Source organism: Lepidochelys kempii, chromosome 7, assembly GCF_965140265.1.
Source record: "Lepidochelys kempii isolate rLepKem1 chromosome 7, rLepKem1.hap2, whole genome shotgun sequence".
NCBI lineage: Eukaryota > Metazoa > Chordata > Testudines > Cheloniidae > Lepidochelys > Lepidochelys kempii.
The window spans coordinates 75975806-75995565 of NC_133262.1; the positions used below are offsets into that span (position 1 = coordinate 75975806).

The 19760-nt window shown below is 40.5% G+C and overlaps 1 protein-coding gene across 1 annotated transcript in view; it reads left to right on the plus strand.

Moving 5' to 3' along the window:
• Nucleotides 1-8503: 8503 nt before the first annotated feature.
• The window catches only part of BICC1 (BicC family RNA binding protein 1), a 223690-nt gene continuing 212433 nt past the window's right edge, over nucleotides 8504-19760 (plus strand). The window contains exon 1 of the mRNA XM_073353366.1: nucleotides 8504-8764. Within this exon, the coding sequence (XP_073209467.1) occupies nucleotides 8566-8764 (199 nt within the window). The 5' untranslated portion in view covers nucleotides 8504-8565. The remainder of the gene's footprint in view (nucleotides 8765-19760) is intronic.

The window sequence follows — 19760 nt, forward strand, 5'->3', positions numbered from 1 at the left end:
CACGGATACAGACTAGGGACCGAATGGCTCGGCAGCAGTTCTGCAGAAAAGGACCTAGGGGTGACAGTGGACGAGAAGCTGGATATGAGTCAACAGTGTGCCCTTGTTGCCAAGAAGGCCAATGGCATTTTGGGATGTATAAGTATGGGCATTGCCAGCAGATTGAGGGACGTGATCATTCCCCTCTATTCGACATTGGTGAGGCCTCATCTGGAGTACTGTGTCCAGTTTTGGGCCCCACACTACAAGAAGAATGTGGAAAAATTGGAAAGAGTCCAGCGGAGGGCAACAAAAATGATTAGGGGACTGGAACACATGACATATGAGGGGAGGCTGAGGAACTGGGGATGTTTAGTCTTCAGAAGAGAAAAATGAGGGGGGATTTGATAGCTGCTTTCAACTACCTGAAAGGGGGTTCCAAAGAGGATGGCTCTAGACTGTTCTCAGTGGTAGCAGATGACAGAACAAGGAGTAATGGTCTCAAGTTGCAGTGGGGGAGATTTAGGTTGGATATTAGGAAAAACTTTTTCACTAGGAGGGTGGTGAAACACTGGAATGCGTTACCTAGGGAGGCGGTGGAATCTCCGTCCCTAGAAAGTTTTTAAGGTCAGGCTTGACAAAGCCCAGGCTGGGATGATTTAGTTGGGGATCGGTCCTGCTTTGAGCAGGGGGTTGGACTAGATGACCTCCTGAGGTCCGTTCCAACCCTGATATTCTATGATTCTATGAAATCCATGGTACACCCACATCTTGAATACTGTGTGCAGATGTGGTCTTCCCATCTCAAAAAAGATATATTGGAATTGAAAAAGGTTCAGAAAAGAGCAACAAAAATGATTAGAGGCATCTGTATGAGGAGAGATTAATAAGACTGGGACTTTTCAGCTTGGAAAAGAGATGGCTAAGAGGAGGTATGATTGAGGTCTATAAAATCATGACTGGTGTAGAGAAAGTAGATAAGGAAGTGTTGTTTACTACTTCTCATAACACAAGAACTAGGGGTCACTACATGAAATTAATAGGCAGCAGGTTTAAAACAAATAAAAGGAAGTATTTCTTCACATAACACACAGTCAACCTGTGGAACTCCTTGCCAGAGTATGTTGTGAAGGCCAACACCATAACAGGGTTCAAAAAAGAACTAGATAAATTCATGGAGGATAGGTCCATCAATGGCTATTAGCCAGGATGTGTAGGAATGGTGTCCCTAGCCTCTGTTTAAAAACGACTTGCTTACAAAATCAGACAAAAAATACAAAAGAATCACAGCCCACTATTACTGAAAAATTGCTTACTTTCTAATTTTTACCATATAATTATAAAATAAATCTATTGGAATATAAATATTGTACTTACATTTCAGTGTATAGTATATAGAACTGTATAAACAAGTCAATGTCTGTATGAAATTTTAGTTTGTACTGACTTTGCTAGTGCTTTTTACATAGCCTGTTGTAAAACGAGGCAAATATCTAGATGAGTTATTGTACTCCCTGCAAGACCTCTGAGTAACCCCAGGGATACGTGTACCCCTAATTAAGAACCACTGCCCTAAAGCAATGGGTCTGATCTCTTTTGCCTGGCAGCCAAACATGTTTCTTCAAACAGGTCAAGAGGACACAATCAGTATCTCGGGGCAGACACTCTGTCCTGTTCCACTCCCTTTGCTCCAATCAGAGGATGTAAAAGGAAACTATCTGCAAGGCCCCTGTGGTGATTCCCCTGACATCAGAGTCCACAGAGGGGTCTACAGTTGGTACAGGCACCTTCTAAGCTTCCCTCCCCACAGCACAAGGAGTGTGTCAGAGGTGGGAAGTAGCCAGAATGTGCTGAATTCCAGCTGGCACCAGCTTGAGCATAGTCCTGGGTTACTGTAATTTGGGCTGGGGATAGAATCAGGGAGCTGCAAGTTGATGTTGTTTCTCAACTTCTCCTTTCCCCCACCCCCTTGCCCGGGTTGCCCAGTGTAACCATGTGTGGAAGAGAATCCATCCTTTGCTAGGCACTCCCCTAGACTCTGACAGAGATATTTGAACTCCTAACTCACCTTAGAGGTGAGGCTTTCAGGGGAGTTTGTGGGAAAAGCAATGCATCCTACCTCTTCCCCTTAGCAATAGGGAATCACAAGACATGATTCAGAGAACACACATCCAGCTTATAAACAAATACACATCTTCTTCCAAACAGTTACCCTCAAATCCACAGTTTAGAGTTTTGAGGGACACAACTATCTTCTGGGCCACAGATTGGGCAAACCTACCTTAAGTGGTTTGGTACCAGGTGACCTAAAAGATCATCCCTTGGGCATTACTGTCTCAGCTGAGATGAGCAGCTGAAAAAGGGAGGAGGCCACCAGGAGGGCATTCCCCATGAGAGGGACTGGGGTCTGGAATTTACTCCCTTGTGGTTTGCCAGAGTCTAGGTTTGTTCACATTCAGAACACATGGAAAGGCCCATCTTTTCTCCCAGGAATCTGAGGACTGGGTGGGTTTTACATCTGTTCGGGAGGGCTTTTATTTGCTGGTATCTTAGCTAGGTGTAGAAGAGCTTTCCCTTATATTGGGCTAGACTGTGATCCCCTTAGGCACTGAAACGAATGGCAGCTACAAGTGGAATAAGGTGAGTAAAAGTCCAGCCCATTTTCACCTGTTACTTTTGCAGAGCTTGTATGGGTGTTAATTTATGTTTTAAAAATCCAAATAAATAAATACAATAGGGCAGGACAAAGAGACATAACATATGTATACAACCAGCATCAACAAACACTTTTCACCTAAAATAAGCAAAAACCAGCATTAATTTTCCCCCATAAAAATATTTATATATATATTTTTAAATTCAATATTCCCTCTTTTCTTCTTCCATCCCATATCTCAGAACCCTGGGGCTATTTTCTGTGCCTCTTGGCTGGTAGTAGTCCTCCTATGATTGGCTGAAGCATCCTGGGTTTGTAGAATGTGGAAATGGCAGGCATAGACAGCCCTTGCAAATGCTGCAAGTGCCTGATGCACCTCGCTGAGTTACATGCAGACTGGATTGGCTGCTGCCTGGTGAACCCTATGCACCCTACCTGACTCCTGATAGCATGACATGAACTTGACCCCTAAATGTAATCTGAGTGGGTCTTCAACCATAATCTCAGGCTAGTAGGTTATCCTCTTCAAGCCATAAATGGCCAAATCAAAGTGAACAGGAGACTAGGTTTAGTAGGGGGAAGGGAAGGAAAAAGGAAAGGAGGGGAACACAATTGTTCTCCCTTTTGTGTGCAGCCAGTATTTAGCTTCACAGTGCAGCTGCTGCCATGAGACAGGCCATAAATCCACTATTTAGTAGTTCTCACTGCCCTGCCAATCCTTCCTCAGGCCTAGTACTGGACCCAAACACTCTCTAGCAGTGATCCCCTATGGATCCAAATTTTGTGGCTCCATGAGATTCAGATCATATCTCAGGATTCATGGATCCTGCTTAATTTTTCCTTCATGGTATCCATTTCACCCCCATTTGTGTATCATGCAATAGACTTTCAATATAGGTTAGGTCAAATTAAAGCTATGTCAAAGGTCCCTTTTATTTATCTATATAGCTATGCTTTTCTGAGATGTGTAGCTATTATGTATATAAGTGGTAAGGAAAAGAGAGTAGAATGAAAAAAGGGAGGAAAGAATGTAGGAAAATAGGAGCAATATGCCAAAATGAGAAAGATCCTGTTATTCTTTTCTTTGATCAAGCTACTAGCCACACAAAAATGGCCAGCATAAGTTGTGTGCCAAAGTCAACTTCAACTGATGTTCTCTCTAGCCATCAGATCCAATATCTGCCAACTTCCCCCCATTCTCCCCAGTTGTATCCACATATAATATTGTTTTAACCATTAAGAATGTGGTTTTCTACTTAGATTAAGTTCTCTCTGTAACTTACATTTTATCTCTCTGTTGAAATATATGGGAGAAATAGAATCTTTTATACAGTGCATGACACTATGCTGTATATATAATCAGTACAAATTGTAATAACCAAAACTGGGTGGGTTTTGGGTTTTTTGCCAATTTACATGGCCTTAAATAAAGAAGCAAAGGGTCTTCTTTGTATTTTTAGTAGAAAACCACATCATGAAGGGGGTTTATTTCCAATTTAAGGGAAATGGTTAGGAACTAAATTGGATAAATCATTTTCAAAAAGACCCATAATCTCTTTTATTGTTTATATGGCTGATGAAAAAAATACTGCTGTACAATATGCTGCATGATATGTACCATAGCCAGATATGTGGAAAAGTAGGAGTGCTCCTTGACTCTAGATGAAAGATTTGAGAAAATGCAAGGGTGGTGAACTCCTACATTGAGAATCTTGGACTACACATTTCACCAGCTTATGGATGAATTCTGTGGAGCAGGGGCAGACAGGGTAAAAATACCTATATGCCTAACTTTCAGAGGTGCTAAGCAACCATAACTGCCATTCACTTCAAGAGGAATTACAGACACATTTCACTCTGAAAATCAGGCCCATATTGCCTACCTGTACGTCTAGGCATATCCCGGCCTCTATAGCAGCTAAAAATTGAGTCTACTTTGGCTGCTGATGACCTGGGATAGAATATCAGAGTCCTTTCAACTTCAAGCTGATTTGATGTGAGCACTGACCCCTTCCCCATGTGTGGTACAGAGTGGGATTTGGGTAACATCAGAACTACACTGATCACTTCCCTTTATTTATACTAATTTATAAAATATGCCTTATGCCTTTTTTTACCTCTCTGAATGCGTACTGAATACAACCATAAAATGTATGACTCTTGACCATGAAGTAAAATGATATTTCCCTCTCCCATGAATATCCTTCCAAACTATCCTACAAGCAAATTCTTGGTAAGAGATATGGGCATCACACTGTGTCCTGATGGGTTTCAGATGCTGTCAAATCACTGGGACTTAAGTGCTAGAGTTGATGTTTTGCTACCTGGATGTTTAATAAATGTTAAATCTTAAGTGCTCTAAAAGACATACTGCCAGGATGGCGCCTGGGGAAACAAGTAGTGTCCCAAGTAGCCAGAATCCAACCCATGTGGAGCTTTATAAATCAAAGTCAACACCTTGAATCACACCTGGAGACAACTAGAACACAAATGCAGCTCCTGAAGAAGTGACTTTCCACATTTATTACAGCTAACAGTGGATAACAGGTGAGCAATCACTTTCTAAATCAGTTGTAACTTCTGAGCTTGCCTTGAAGACTATTGTAAAGTGCATTACAGTAATTCAATTTAGAAGTCACAAAGGTCTGGACTGCAATGATGAGGTCCGAAACTGAAAGGAAGGATTGCAAACATTGCAGAGTTCAAGATAAAATATGGTACTCTTTGGCATTGGCAGCACCTAAGATTCCAGCAAGAGATAAGGGTCAAGAAGAGCCCCTAAACTGTACACTCCTTGAGAAAAGGCAAACCACCATTAACTGAAGCGGAACTATCCCTGCCAAAAGCTCAAAATCTTTCTCCCCACGTCCCAGCAATGATCATCTTTCAGTTTACTTTTATGTCAGTCTAAATCTCGGCCTTGCAGTGATGTAAGCATAGGCACTGCACTATCCAGATATGATGGAAATGACTTGAGCTATGTTTCATCTGCATACTGAAGACACTATTGCCCCAATTGCCTTACTATCTCCATTAATGCTTCCTCATACCTGTAGCAAAACCGAGGCTTGAGGAACTCCATACCAGAGATACCTAAGAGCAGTTATGAATTACTGTTAGCATTATTGTTTATTTTGATTGTAATTATATATTATTTATTATATGCAAGCATCTACGAAGCCAATTTAAGGATCAGGGCCCTATTATGTCCTGTACAAACAAGTAAAAGAAAACAGTCCTGCCCCAGACAGAATACACTTTGTGTCAGAGCTTGTCTATAAGTGGAATTATTCCAGAATAGCTATTTCACATTAATTTCACTCCCTACTTTTTTCTGGAATAACTTTTACATGTAGACAAGCCTTCAGACATGATGCAACAAGGGCATAAATGCCCAGAACCACACTATGGGATGCTTCAGATAAGAAAGAAAGGGACCACTCTAGAACACTATTAGTGTCCTCTAGACCATTAAAGGACAACAATCAATATAGCAAAACTTCACACTTGGTGGTTTCAGAAGTTACTGTCAGATCTTAAAGCATCAGCATCTACAACTGATGATTGCCAATTACCACAGTGATGATCTCCCATCATATCATTGAATCATAGATGTAAAAGACAGAAAAGTATTTTAAGTCATCCATTCTCTCCTCCTGCTGATATATAATGAATTGAGTCCACAATACACATTGTGGGAGGGCAGATACATCAGCTGAAGGCTTGTCAACATGGGAAATGTTTCCAGTTATACTACTATAATTATACCAATATAGGTAAATCTCTGTAGTTATACCAGTATAACTCCCTGTGTGGACACTTTTATTCTAGAATAAGAATGGCTTTTTTCCCATTTTGGTTAAACTGCTTCCAAAAAGACATAAACTAAATCAGTTTACCTATTACTGTTCTAACTTTTCCATGTAGACAAGCCCTGAGTGTATTATTGTATAGCTTTTTTCCTTGATCTAGATGGCAATCAGTTGTGCCTTGAAGTCTGAGGATTGATAAATCTTATTTTTTTTAATCCTAACTAGTGTAACCACAGATACATTCTTATGCATATAAATGCATATTATTTTACTGAACTTTGATAAGTTATTCTCTTAAAGAGATATGTTGAATTTAAAAATCCTGGGCCAGTTTCTTAACTGGAGTTATGCTAATTTGCATCACCTGCTATGTCCCATGTGTTGTAAACAAACACTTTTCTTAACTTATATTACTACAAGTTAGAGTATCAAAAGTGAAAGGCATTTAAAAATTTAGTTTATGTCCCACTACTAATACATTTTATTTACTTTTTGCGCTTCTCTCAGTTTCAACAATGAAAAATCAGTGAAGACAATTTCAGGGTGTTTGTTTGTTACACCTTCTGCATTGTTTGGGTTTTCAAAACTGCAAATGTAATGTAAGAACATTTTTTATGGAGCTTAGGTTTTAAAAGTTTAGATTGGGGGCCAATTTTAAAGTGACATCCCTTTAATTACGTTATTACTTAATTTTTTTGTATTTTGGAGCAGATTGAGATCAGGCAGTTGACCTTTTCACGGTTTATAATTTTATATCATCTTATTATATCTGCTCTTTTTCTTCTTTTTCCTAAAAGATATAGTCATATAAGCCCTGATCCTACAAACATTTTAAGTGTGTGCTTACTGTTTGAGAAGCCTGTGGCCCCAATCCTGCAATCATTGTATTGACTTTTAGTCCCCACACCCTGTGCTTCTAATCCTATTCACTGACTTCTCTGGAGATATCCTATTTTTGCTTGCCCCTATGATAAGGCATCTCAGCAGGTGGGGATATAGATCTCCTCTTTCCTAATAATGGAGTGTCTCCACTTTTGCTGGGATCCTCCTGCCCCTCCTCCTCAGATGAAGATCCCTTTGCAGCCCTGCCACAGGTGTCTCCCTCCAGGATGGGGATCCCTGTGCCCTCCTGATGGGCTATCTCCCCACTGAGATGGGAATCATCCATACTCTCATTATGGGTTCTTTTCTCCCCCAACAGGGATCCCTCTATGTCCATTGTGGAGTGTCCACCTTAAGATAAGGATCCCCATGATGGAGTGCACCCAGGGTTGGGGATCTATCTGCCTTATGAGGGGGTGTCTTCCCTCGGGTTGGGGGTCCCCCTGCCCCAGGATGAAGTGTCTTCCCCTGGGGGGAGGCTCACTCTACTCTCCATGGTAGACTACCCACCCCAAGAGAATGGGGATCCCTCTGCCCCATGATGGGGTGTGTCTCCCATGCAGGATAAGGATCCCCCTGCTCTAATGATGGGGTTCTCCCTCTGGGATGGTGATCCCCCTGACCGGGATCCCCCACCCCATGAAGGGTGCCCCCCAGGATAAGGATCTCTCTGCCTCAACGATGGGGTGTCTTCCCTGGGGTTGAAGATCCCGTGCTCCCATTATAGCGTGTTCCCCACGCCCCCCATGGTAATGGGGTCTCTCTGGGATGGGGATCTCCTGCCCCCGATGATGGGGTGACCCCCCGCGCTCCCAGGAGGCGCTGGGGCTCCCAGTGGCCAGTGCTGGGTGCGCCTCACCGCGATCCCGGCCCCGCCAGGCTCACTCCACCCCCATGCCGGGGGGGTCTCCCTCCCCCGGGATCCCCTGCCCCCTCCCCCGGCACGGGGATATCCCCTGCCCCTCCCGGCGGGCCGCGGGCTGCCCAATGGAGGCGGAGGCGCTGTGCGGACTGCGGGCGGGGTGGGGGCGCCGCAGAGCCGCGGCCGGCCCGGGGACTGGCGCACTCGGCGGGGAGCCGGAGGCAGAGGCGGGCGCAGGCAGCGGCGCCGGGGCCGGGACTCTGGCAGGCAGCGGCTGGGATGAGGCGGGGGGGCGGCTGTGGGGGCAGATAGCGTCCCGCGGGGAAGCGGCCGAGTGGGGCTCGGAGCAGAGGCGGGGGCCGCCCGGCCGCGCCATGGCGGCGCAGTGCGACCCGCTGAGCGGCTACCTGCCGCAGCCGCTCTCCGACCCGGGCTCCAACAGCGAGCGGAGCGCCGACTCCCCGCTGCCCGGCTCCGAGGAGGACTCGGCCGGCCCGCGGCCCCTGCGCAGCCCCGAGTGGGGCGAGGAGCGATTCCGGGTGGACAGGAAGAAACTGGAGGCCATGCTGCAAGGTGAGCGGGGTGCGCGGGGGAGCGCCGGGGCCGGGGCCGGGGCCGCGGGAGGGGAGCGCTGTCTCCGGCTGCCGGGCTCGCGGGGCGAAGGGGCGGGGGCTGGCGGTGCTTGGGGCGCTGGGGGAGCCGCGTCCCTTCCACCGTCCCCCTGGCGAGCGGCGGCTGCTCTCTCCCCTGGCAGAGCCGCTGTCCCGGGGCCTGCCCCTCTTGCTGGGAAGGGCTGCGTCCAGCTGTGGACTCGCCTCTGCCGGGCCCCCCCAGGAGCCGGGGCACTTGCTGTTGGACCCCGGGGTGGGGGGCGTAGCGTGGCTGCTCCTGCTGGGCTGTTCCAGGTTCTGCGCTTCTCCTCAAAGCGGCCCCTCCGAGACCGCGTCAGGAACGGTCCCCAGAGAGAACCCTTGAAATATCCTGGCGCTGACTCTGACTCGTCCTCCCCACCCCCTCCCCGTTCCTGTTCCCTAGCCCTTCCAGTCCCAGATGTGGATCAACTCGCTGCTGTCTGCAGATGTCAGGGCTTGCAAACCGAGCTCCTCTTGGGGTGGGAAGGGATTCTTTCATAAAGCGGTGGAGGCTGAGCTCTAGTGTTTTCATCCGACCCTCTTGCAAAAGTTACCCTCAGTTCGTAAAAATCTCAGTTACTACTAATACAGGGGTCAACTTCTGCCCCTAACATCACTTCGCAGCTCTGTGGTTTCACCAGCAGCATCCTAACTGTAAACGCTATTAGCATCACTGGTATTGAAATAAAGCCTTGCTCTACGGTGAAAACTGTAAAAGAGGTTGTAATAGGTTTCAAGGTAATCTTGAATTTCCTGGGCTACTGGAAATACTTTAAAAAAACAAAAACGAGCTTTAAGCTCATCTAAAGCATTTCAGATTTTTCAGGAATAGGACAGTGTTTTGCTACTTAGCAAAGTGAGCTTTCATAAAATGGAAGGGTTCAGAATTCCAAGAAAACATTCCATTTCTGGAGGTTTTTTTGAATATCAGAGTCCTTTAAATAATGACTATATTCTAAGTCAATCTATATATTTTTCTAATATTTTTCTATTTTAGTAGGAGTATTGCAGTGTAGTTTTTTGAACTGGTATCCATACCATATCACTAAAATAATACATCTAATAGTAAAAAGAAAAGGAGTACTTGTGGCACCTTAGAGACTAACCAATTTATTTGAGCAATGTGTGTTTTTGGGTTAGGATTTGTTATACATTTGTCTGTATTGTTTCTTGTGATGAAATCTCTTGCGTTTTGTTCCACCATGTTTTGAATTATGTCACTCTCTGTGAAAGTTAAGTAAAAAGGTTTTGAAAAAGTATTAACATAAATAGAAAATATTGTTTTAAAGGTGGATGTAACACCAGGTAGGGTATCCTTCACAGTTGTGTAATTTATTTAGCTTTTCTAATACCTTTTTCTCTATTCCAGTGAGAATGGAGCTGAGTTGCAAACTGTTACCTTTAAAATTTCAGTGAGGATAAAGCATATTTGAATTGAATGAGAGCGATTATGGAACTTTTTAAAAGTGCCATTTTATTTTCTTAAATGTTTAGAATGACACATGATAGTTGATCTAGCTTTTTTTTTTTTTTTTGTGGAGAGGAGGAACTGGAGTACATTATTAGCATACATTTAGTATGGCCTCTACAAGCCACGTAATTTTATGGCCACTTATAATTGTGTGATGTATAAATACTGTATACTTGACTGCTAAGGCTGCATTTTTCAAAAATAACAGGAGACTGATAGCTGTTCATCATTTATGTATTATTTCACAAATGAAAATATTTGCTTTTGTGCATGAGAGCAGTCATTCTAAATCTGTAAACATAGTGCTTTTTATTACTTTCTGAATTACTCGGAGGTGCACTCAGTAATTTAAAGCAATGTTAGAAATTATCATCTGACAACAGGAAAACAAAATGGAAGAACAAAATCTGGTCCCATAATTCACATTCCCTGAATATGATAGTTTATAATCAATGTAATTGGAACTATGTAATTTCAAATAATTAATTGAAGTTGGAAAAATGGTAGAGATTGAGGATGAGATAAGGAAGAAATGAATTCCAAGTAAATGCACAATTTTTTTTATATGTTTTGGAGAAAACATTTTATTTTAGCTAGAGTTATGCCAGTAGTGAACCAAGTCCTAAAAATAAAAGGTGTGGGTTTTTTTGTTTTTGCTTTTTAAAGAATCTGTCAGCTAAAATTGTTCAGTTAATTTCCTGAAAATGTTTTACTCATCATGACTGTCACGGAACTTCTGTTTAAATTTCTTAAGACCAGTGGTGGTGGTCCGAAGCGGGGGGAGAGGATGCTAGATGAAGTAACTAGGTAAACTGGATTGTCTGCCCAAAAACTGTGGTATGACTGTCTGATTGTAATGTTTGGAATTTGTTTCAAATGAGATTCTCTCTCTTGGGGGTAGGTTAATCTTTAACCAGTTAATATTTTGTTACTAGTAGAGAAATCTCATTATGTAATAAAGAGTGCAGAGAAGCATACAGTTTTTTGTTGTAACTAACTGAATTAATTCTAAATGCTCATCAAAGATGTCTTAAAACTAAATTTTGTAAATTGCACATAGACACTCAAAAGAGGAGGTATTCGTGAAGAAAGGTCACAAGTTAAAAGTGCTATTGGAAAATTGAAGGTTTTCTTCACTTTTCCTCCACCAGTAAAATAAACTTCCATTACCTCATCCCACAGCCTGTGTCTTTCTACTGCCTGAGGTGGTAAGTGTGGGAGGGTAAAACAAACCTCATAGACAGAATCCAGACTGACTATATAGCTGTGTCATCCAGTGGTTAATGCATATGTATAACTTAAGAGAAAAAATTGTGATATTGTATGTTATTTCAGCCTAGGATGCACATGCCATAGAGTGTTTAAATTGTATCCCCCCACACAGCAGTGTATTGAACAATAGTATTTTGAATTCACAGGAACAAGATTTTTTTAATGTAAAAACTCTGACTTCCATCATATTGAATTAATTTCCAGTAAATTGGTATTGTTGCAGGAAAAAAATAGACGACTTAGGAAATGGAATAAAGAGACAAGAATAATAAATTAGTCTTTTTCCATCAGAGATAGAAGATTGGTAAAATTAAGTTTGTTGGAAAAATTCAGAAAAGATGCTATGGAATAAAGTTACATCTTAAATTGACAGTTTATACTCACAGCACTTCCACCGAAGTATCTCAAAGAGCTTTACAAACAGGAACAAAATCTCTTGACCCTGCTGGATGCTGCTATGCTCCTTTTATAGATGATTAAGTTAAACACAGACAGTGACTTTGCCATAGTGCCCCAGCAAGTCAACGGTAGAGCTGGGAATAATACCTAGAAATCTATGTTCACATGACTATGATCCAGCTTCTAGACAATATTGAATTGCCTTTATTTTTTTATTTTTTTTTGTATTGGAGATGACCATCCAGTGAAAGTATAAACTTTAACTTACCAGGGTTCCTAATGGTCTTTGGAACAGAACTACTCTAATGCCTTAGAAATACCCCAATAGGAACATATTAAATAGCTCATATGGTCAGATTTCCTTTTTGTTATGTCCAGTGTTATTGCTTGGTACTCCTAATGATGATATACATTTAGTGAAACTCTATTTTGTATGCATACTTTACTATATACTCTACATAGCATAGTGTACAGATTTTTTATGTTGAAAATTTTTCAGTGTAGATCTGTGAACAAATCTCATTAGACAGATTATTTTTGCAGAAAGGAAGAAGGAGTCAAACACTATATCAATGATTCTTTCAGCAGTGGCATATTGGAAGAAAATCTTTCATAATACATTTGATGTTGCTGTTGTAAACTAAATCTTAGTGAACACTCAATTAAATTAATATTTTGGAATGATTTTCTTAATAATTTGTGTGCCTATCATCATAACAGCTGGGCACTACAAAAATTTACAGAAAGCTGTCCAAAAAGTGTAGCCTGAATAAGGCAGCAGCTGTGAATAGATCTACAGACAAGATGGCCTTAATATTAAACAAATAAATAAAAACAAAACTCAAACAAACCCCAACATACATTAATAGATTAGGTGTCTTACTCATTTTTTAATACGATGACCGGTCTAATGTGCTTTCTATGTCATACCTCAAAATAGGTTTTGAATGTTGTACACCTGTGCATGGTATATAGCAATGGTTCTTAACATTTCCAGACTACTGTACCTCTTTCAGCAGTCTAATTTGTCTTGCGTTACCCCCAAGTTTCATCTTGCTTAAAAACTACTTGCTTACAAAATTAGACATAAAAATACAAAAGCGTCACAGCACACTGTTACTGAAAAATTGCTTACTTTCTCATTTTTACCATATAATTATAAAAAAAAATGAATTGGAATATAAATATTATACTTACATTTCAGTGTATAGTATCTAGAGCAGTATAAACAAGTCATTGTCTGTATGAAATTGTAGTTTGTACTGACTTCGCTAGTGCTTTTTATGTAGTCTGGCATAAAACGAGGCAAATATCTAGATGAGTTATTGTACCCCCTGCAAGACCTCTAAGTACCCCCAGGGGTACACATACCCCTGGTTGAGAACCATTGGTATATAGTATATACATATTTTGTATATTTATGATGTGTCTGACACTGTAGTATTACAGTAGTAAAAATTTACATTTTTAGAGAAGTATAGTAGGGAAATTCTGTAGATATCATAATGCTACTTATTTTTCCTTCTCCTCTCTTGCAGTATGGGAAAATATTAGAATGTGTCTCTGTCAAGACATCCCATTTACCACCTTCTTTAAAAAACAAAACGCAAGCAAGCAAGCAAAAATACCTAAACACACCAAAAACTAGACCCTCTCATGTTTAAGGTCTCACCTTTGTGCCACAGTCCTACTTGACGGAACTCCTTTTTGATCCAATAGATACTCACTTTTTAATATGCACCTTGTTGTCAACAGTGTTGCTGTTGAAACAGTTCAGAAGTACTTTATGTCTGGATAGGCCACTGTTTGGTGCATTGCCTTGTACTCATGTACAGAAAAGGCAGAATACTGTAGCTTTGAACCCTGAAGCCCCTAGAAATTTGCCATTGGTCCCCTTGGGTTTGCTTGCAATAGAACACTGTGTTGAGGTAGAACGTGACTTGAGGTAGTTGAGGTTCTTTGAGTTGGTCCCCATGGCCAGTTAGTATAATGTTGAACATGACTTGTCCCTGTCTATGCTGATGATTCCCCAAGATTGTGGTCTATCTTGATTAATTTTCAAAAAGGCAATCCTTATTTGACTGTATACAGACTTTGTAAAAAGTAATTGATAAGGCATTATTGACTGACTGATTTTTAGGCATTGATGATAACATGTCATTCAGAATTAATATGAAATGTCTTTTCAGATCTCTCAAATAATTTTTGGTAATTTTGCATAGCTTTTTTTTCATTCTCCTCCCTCTTTCCAAACTCCCAATGGGCACAGTTTTTCTTCTTAGATCCTCTCATCTGATTGCTTATCCTCTGGCTGATTGACAGAGTGTTTGTTGCGTGCAAGAATGAATGCTCACAAACTGGGAATACCTTTCTCCAGAGTAAATATCAGTCTTTTCTGACTGGGGTAAAGCAAAAACTTTAATAGTTGTGTAGCTCTAATATTTTCAACAGTTCATCTTAATAAAGTTGCTTCTAAGTTAGTGTCTAATGATCATATTTCTTTTGCATTTTGAATTAATATTTTACTGAAAATAAAATGCCTGAGACTGCTTTGTTCAGAATTTATGCTGGTGGATGATTGTGTCTGATATACTTCTGCAATAATTCAAACAAGGCCTGGTTATTCTGTATTTGATCATTTCCATATTTGTTTTTGATTCTCAAATTATCTTTCATGCAAAGCTTTCAGTAATTGGATAAGGAAAATACACTCTTTTCAGTAATTATACAAACAGGTATGAAAGTTTTCTTCTCATACTACCCACAGTCTTATAACAGAGTCTGGTTCTGATGCCAGGATAATACTGAATTATCTGTTAATAAATTTTCCCTTTACCATTTTGATTTTATTTATTTTTTCTGTGATACTTTAAGTTTGGCTGTCTGGAATATTGAATGTCCAAGAGAACAAAGACTAAGACTACAAAAATCCCAGCAAAGCTGTGTTGGTGCTCAGCCCTTATGCTTTAATTCAGTGGTTCTCGAACTTTTTTTTTCACGGACCACTTGAAAATTGCTGAGGGTCTCGGCGGACCACTTAATGATCTTTCCAAATGCTGTTTGTACCATTAGCTAACTATTGTAAAGTGCTATATAAAAAAACCCTTAATAATAATTAACGTTTTTTTGTTCTACAAATAAAAGCACACAACTCATATTTTAATATCAGTTGTCTTACCTGTCTAATGTGATGGATGTGCCCTCTCTCCCCCACCGCAGCAGCCTCTGAGCTGGGGCTGGGAAGGAGGGGGGATCTCTACCCTGCCACAGCAGCCGCAGAGCTGAGGCTGGGAAGGAGGGCCATCTCTCCCCGGCAGCCGCAGCCCTGGAGCTGGGGAAAGTTGCCTCTTTCTCTGGCTGCTGCAGCCCTGCACACCCCAAATTCCCACCACCTCCTTTTCTCACCCCACTGTCCTCTCCCATTACCTTCTATTTCCCCAAAGGCCACCACCTCACCTTATATGTGCGTCTTCTCCAAGGTCCAAACACCTTGTTAGTGGAGCCACGCCTGCGCAACCACATGAATGGAGCTTGTGGACCACAGTTTGAGAACCTCTGCTTTAATACAGTCATGGTTTACAGCAGAAGAGTACTCATCCAAGACCTGAGTTTAGTAGTTCGTGTGCTAGGTAGGTGCTTTGTTGGACAATCAAACTCGAATAGTGGGTGCCAGATTTTATAGGTCATAGTACTTGTAGAGCTGGCAAATTGTATAGTATCTATAAATGTATATTGTAAAAGCTGGATTTAAATTGTGCAATAAAAATGATTATTAAAAATTTCTTTTTAGTATTTTTCATTTGGAAATGAACTGTTTTAAGATAAGGTGCAAAGATGCTTCAGTGATTGGCAAAGATAGAAATTTATCACATAAACCAATGAGAATCTTAAGAAAAATGTATAATAATGATAGGTATCTGCTACCTAGAATATGCTGTATAAAGGAACATTTTTGCCATCCTTTAATATAAAGAAAGGTGTACTATGTTAGTAATTTCAGTCATGGGCAGTTAGAATTTGACTGACTTAATGTTGTGACATTTGAAATGTCAAATATACAAGTGTTGAGGGCAGGGGTGCAGAGCAGAAGGCTCAGTCTTCCCTGTAATAGTCTTTGCTAGTGAGAACCTCACACTAACTCATTAAGAAGAATCAAATTCAAGATACTATCTCTCTTTGTAGAGGCTTAAAAAGTTCTTCTACTAAAAACCTCTCACTCTTGTAGTTTTTACTTTCCAATGCATAAAAAGTTTTCTGGATAAAGACATAGTAGTGTGGTAACTGGAACCTTTCTAAAAGCATTTACTTTTGGTGTTAACATACATGTGGCCAAAAAGGTTTTAAATATTTTTCTAGCTTTCAAATCCCAAATGGGCTTACTAGATTTTTCTATAAAATAAAATAAAATATAAAATAAAATAATTTTTATATATCTATACCTATATCTATATGAAATGAGTTTTGGTGACTTGTCGTTTAAAAATGTTCTTGCATTCCGTTAACAATTGTAATAATATCACTTTCTCTAGTTTCTCTGTTTTTTAAGTAGTACAACAGGCTATCATGGTTTGGCATGAACTGCTGAGTTAAGTATTGCTGGCTTGCACATTCTTTTTGGTTATATTATAATCTTTACCTCCATTGGAAAATATGCCCTGTTTTGAGTACTTATTTCAGGCTCTTTGGCTTTGTGCCTGTCTGCTGTTTAGCAGTGAAACATACTTGTTCCTTATTTTCAGATCTTTGTGTAGTAGAATTATTTGTGAAGTGAGTCTTAACTATAGTGAAACATCCACTTTAAATGCTTGACCATAGAAAATAGTGATGGGCATGCTCTGTACCTCTAAATATCATATCTGAAATATTTTAATTTATTAAAAAATATTTTCTAGCTCTCAATATGTGAGAGTCATAATTAATGTGCTGTCTAAAGTCTGAGTGTGTCGCATTCAGTTAATTGACGTAGTATCAGGATTGTGATTATATGTGTGATTAAATGTGCAAACTTAAAAGGTGGCTTCTTTGAGAAGTAGCCTTCCTTTTCAAAGTTTCCCACCTCCTGTGTGTAAGCCATGGAGTTATGAACATTTGTAGTGGGCAAAACTACTAGATTGTGTTGAAACAGTTGAATGAGTTGAAAGGGGAGATGTATATTTATAAGTTTCATAGAACAGAATGAACTAGAATGCAGTAATTACTTTGATTTTGATCCCTATGTACAATTATTTTAGTGGGATAATGAACTTCTTACATGCAGTGTGACATCTGGATCAGGGCCCTTACAGGCCCTGGACCGAAAGTCCATTGAAATCAGCAGCAATCTTTACATTGACTTCAATGGGTTTTGGATCAGGCCCTTAAACACTTGGCTAGTTTCTTGAAGTCTGAAATATATTATATAAAAGTAGCATTCCTTCCATGTTAGATCTGATAGTAATGCCCAGGTGTTAATTTTTCTAGTTTAGATCAAGATGACCATTTTACGTGGGGTTAATAAAATGACCAGATACAGTGCTGCATTGATTTGAATAACTGATTTATATGAAGTGGGTCTGATTTACCAATGATCTTGTTTTCATTTGGAAAGAATGTCAGTATAGAATGTTTTCCCCAATAATGTGTTCTAAAAACCCTTCTGTTTGGGTTTTATATTGAGGCTTCGTTGGAATTGCAGGAGGTATTTTTTTGTAAAGGCAGAAGTAAGTAATCAACAGCAGTACCTTCTTTTAGTTTAAACGTAACATGCTTATTCACTTGGCAATGGAGTATAGTGGAACTTTGACCTTAGACACCACTGTTCAACTTACAACAACAACAACAGGGGAATCTCTAAAAAGTGACTGTCATCATCACAGCTCTAGTGTGATAACACCTGCTTGCTGATGTGATCTTAATAGATCGCTAAATGCACAGGGAAGTGGCCATGATGGTAGCAGTAGTGCTGTGACTGTCACCTTTTTCATCCTTCCTGTGAAGGATCTGAGTATTCAGCCAGCATTGTGGTGCCAGATTGTCCAATAATGCTTATGTTAGGGTTGTCAACTTTTAAAAATAATCCTGGTGTGTGTGTCCGTGTGTATGTAGAAAGAGTCAGGCCTGGTGAGTAGGTCGCAAGGGAATGTAGAGGTGTCTATCTCTTAGTCAGTGTGGGAGGCTGGAGGTGGGTGAGTGGCATTGGATGTTGCTTACCTTAGAGTGTTCAAGTGAGGAATGGGATGTTGGGCTGGAAAAGAGAATCAGCTATGCGCTTTCGTGGCCCAATAGCAGCACTGCACACTCATGACCATGGTGCTCTTGGTCTCTGTGATGATAGCAGCAGAGAACAGCTATTCCTACAGAAGATTTGTGAAAATAGATTGTGTATGTATAATGTATATTATCCAGTTTTCTATATGCTGAGTTGGTTCTCAAGTGGTACACACGATGTAAAATACTTGAAGTTGTTGGTTACATGTTTTAGAAATTGGTATGTGTACACATTAGATTTTTGGTTCTTGGACTTTTGCACACAATCTATTTCCTGAGAATCTTGAAATACAGGTGCTTACATAATAGTTCCCCATGTCACTTCTGACTTGGGAAGTGGAGTGGATGAGCCTCTCACATCAGGTTTTTGGTCTCTTTTGTCCCATTGGATGGTCAGGAATTACTCCTTACCTGACAATGGAAGTGCCAGTGCAGATCATGGAAAAATCCCACTAATGCCTCTTAAGAGTGCACTTGGAGTGCAGGTGTACAATTGGCGCAGCTGAGGAGTGCATGCTTCATGGAGGAACTGGTACAATACTTAAAACAAAAATACCTCTTAAAATAAACTAGGTCATAACACTGAACTTGCTTAAGTTTGTGAATGTAAAAGGGGGTACATTTAAAATCATAAACTCAGGGTTTGCCAACTTTTAACATGGAAAAATGTTTTATTAATTTAAAATTTTAAAAGTTCCTATATTAAACATAACTTTGCAATGCATGTGCAACCTGGCATTCTCTAGTCTTGTACATTTTATTTTTGTAGCTTGAGGTTTTAGAGTTAAGCAAGAAAAATGTTATGCATGTAGAGACTGTGTGGTGTTGCTGGGTTTAGCATTGATTTGGGATCACTACCTTTTGTATTTTCTAACTTTGATTTTAACCATGTTCAGTGGCCTAAGTTAGGTCTTAAATACTTGATGAGCTTGTAGGCAGCAAGATTATAGTGCAAGTAAAAATTTCACTTCATAGCCTGAACCAATACTATAGGGTTGTCATATTACAGTACAGTATGAGAGTTGGTGCCTGTCCCCAGAGCAATTTGAAACGTCTGCTAGGATCTTGCTGAGGACTTGGATTGTTTCTCCTACCTTAAAAATGCTGGTAAAATGTAAACAGTTAACTTCTTGCATTCTTTAAACATCGGTGTTGATATTTTTTGTGTCATTTCAAAGAGTAGCTTTTTAGCTTTGAAGTGATGTGTATCAACCTTGCAGTGAAATTTGGGAATATAGCATACTAATTTTTATTGGAAATGCAGTCTAGCAAGGATAGGTTAGTGGCCTGGGAGTCAGAGCCAGCCAGGAAACCCAGGCATGCCACTGACTTGCTACGATATGATCTTGAGCAGGTCACTTCATCTCCCACCCTTTGTCTGTCTTGCATGTTCAGAATGTCAGATCTTCTGGGTGAGGTTTCTCTTACCATGTGTCTGTATCGTGCCTGGCACAATGTGGTCCTGATCTATAGGTGCTGCTGTAATACAAATAAAAAGTTGAATGTATGATTACTGAAAAATGATTGGATTTGGTTGAAGATTTTTCTG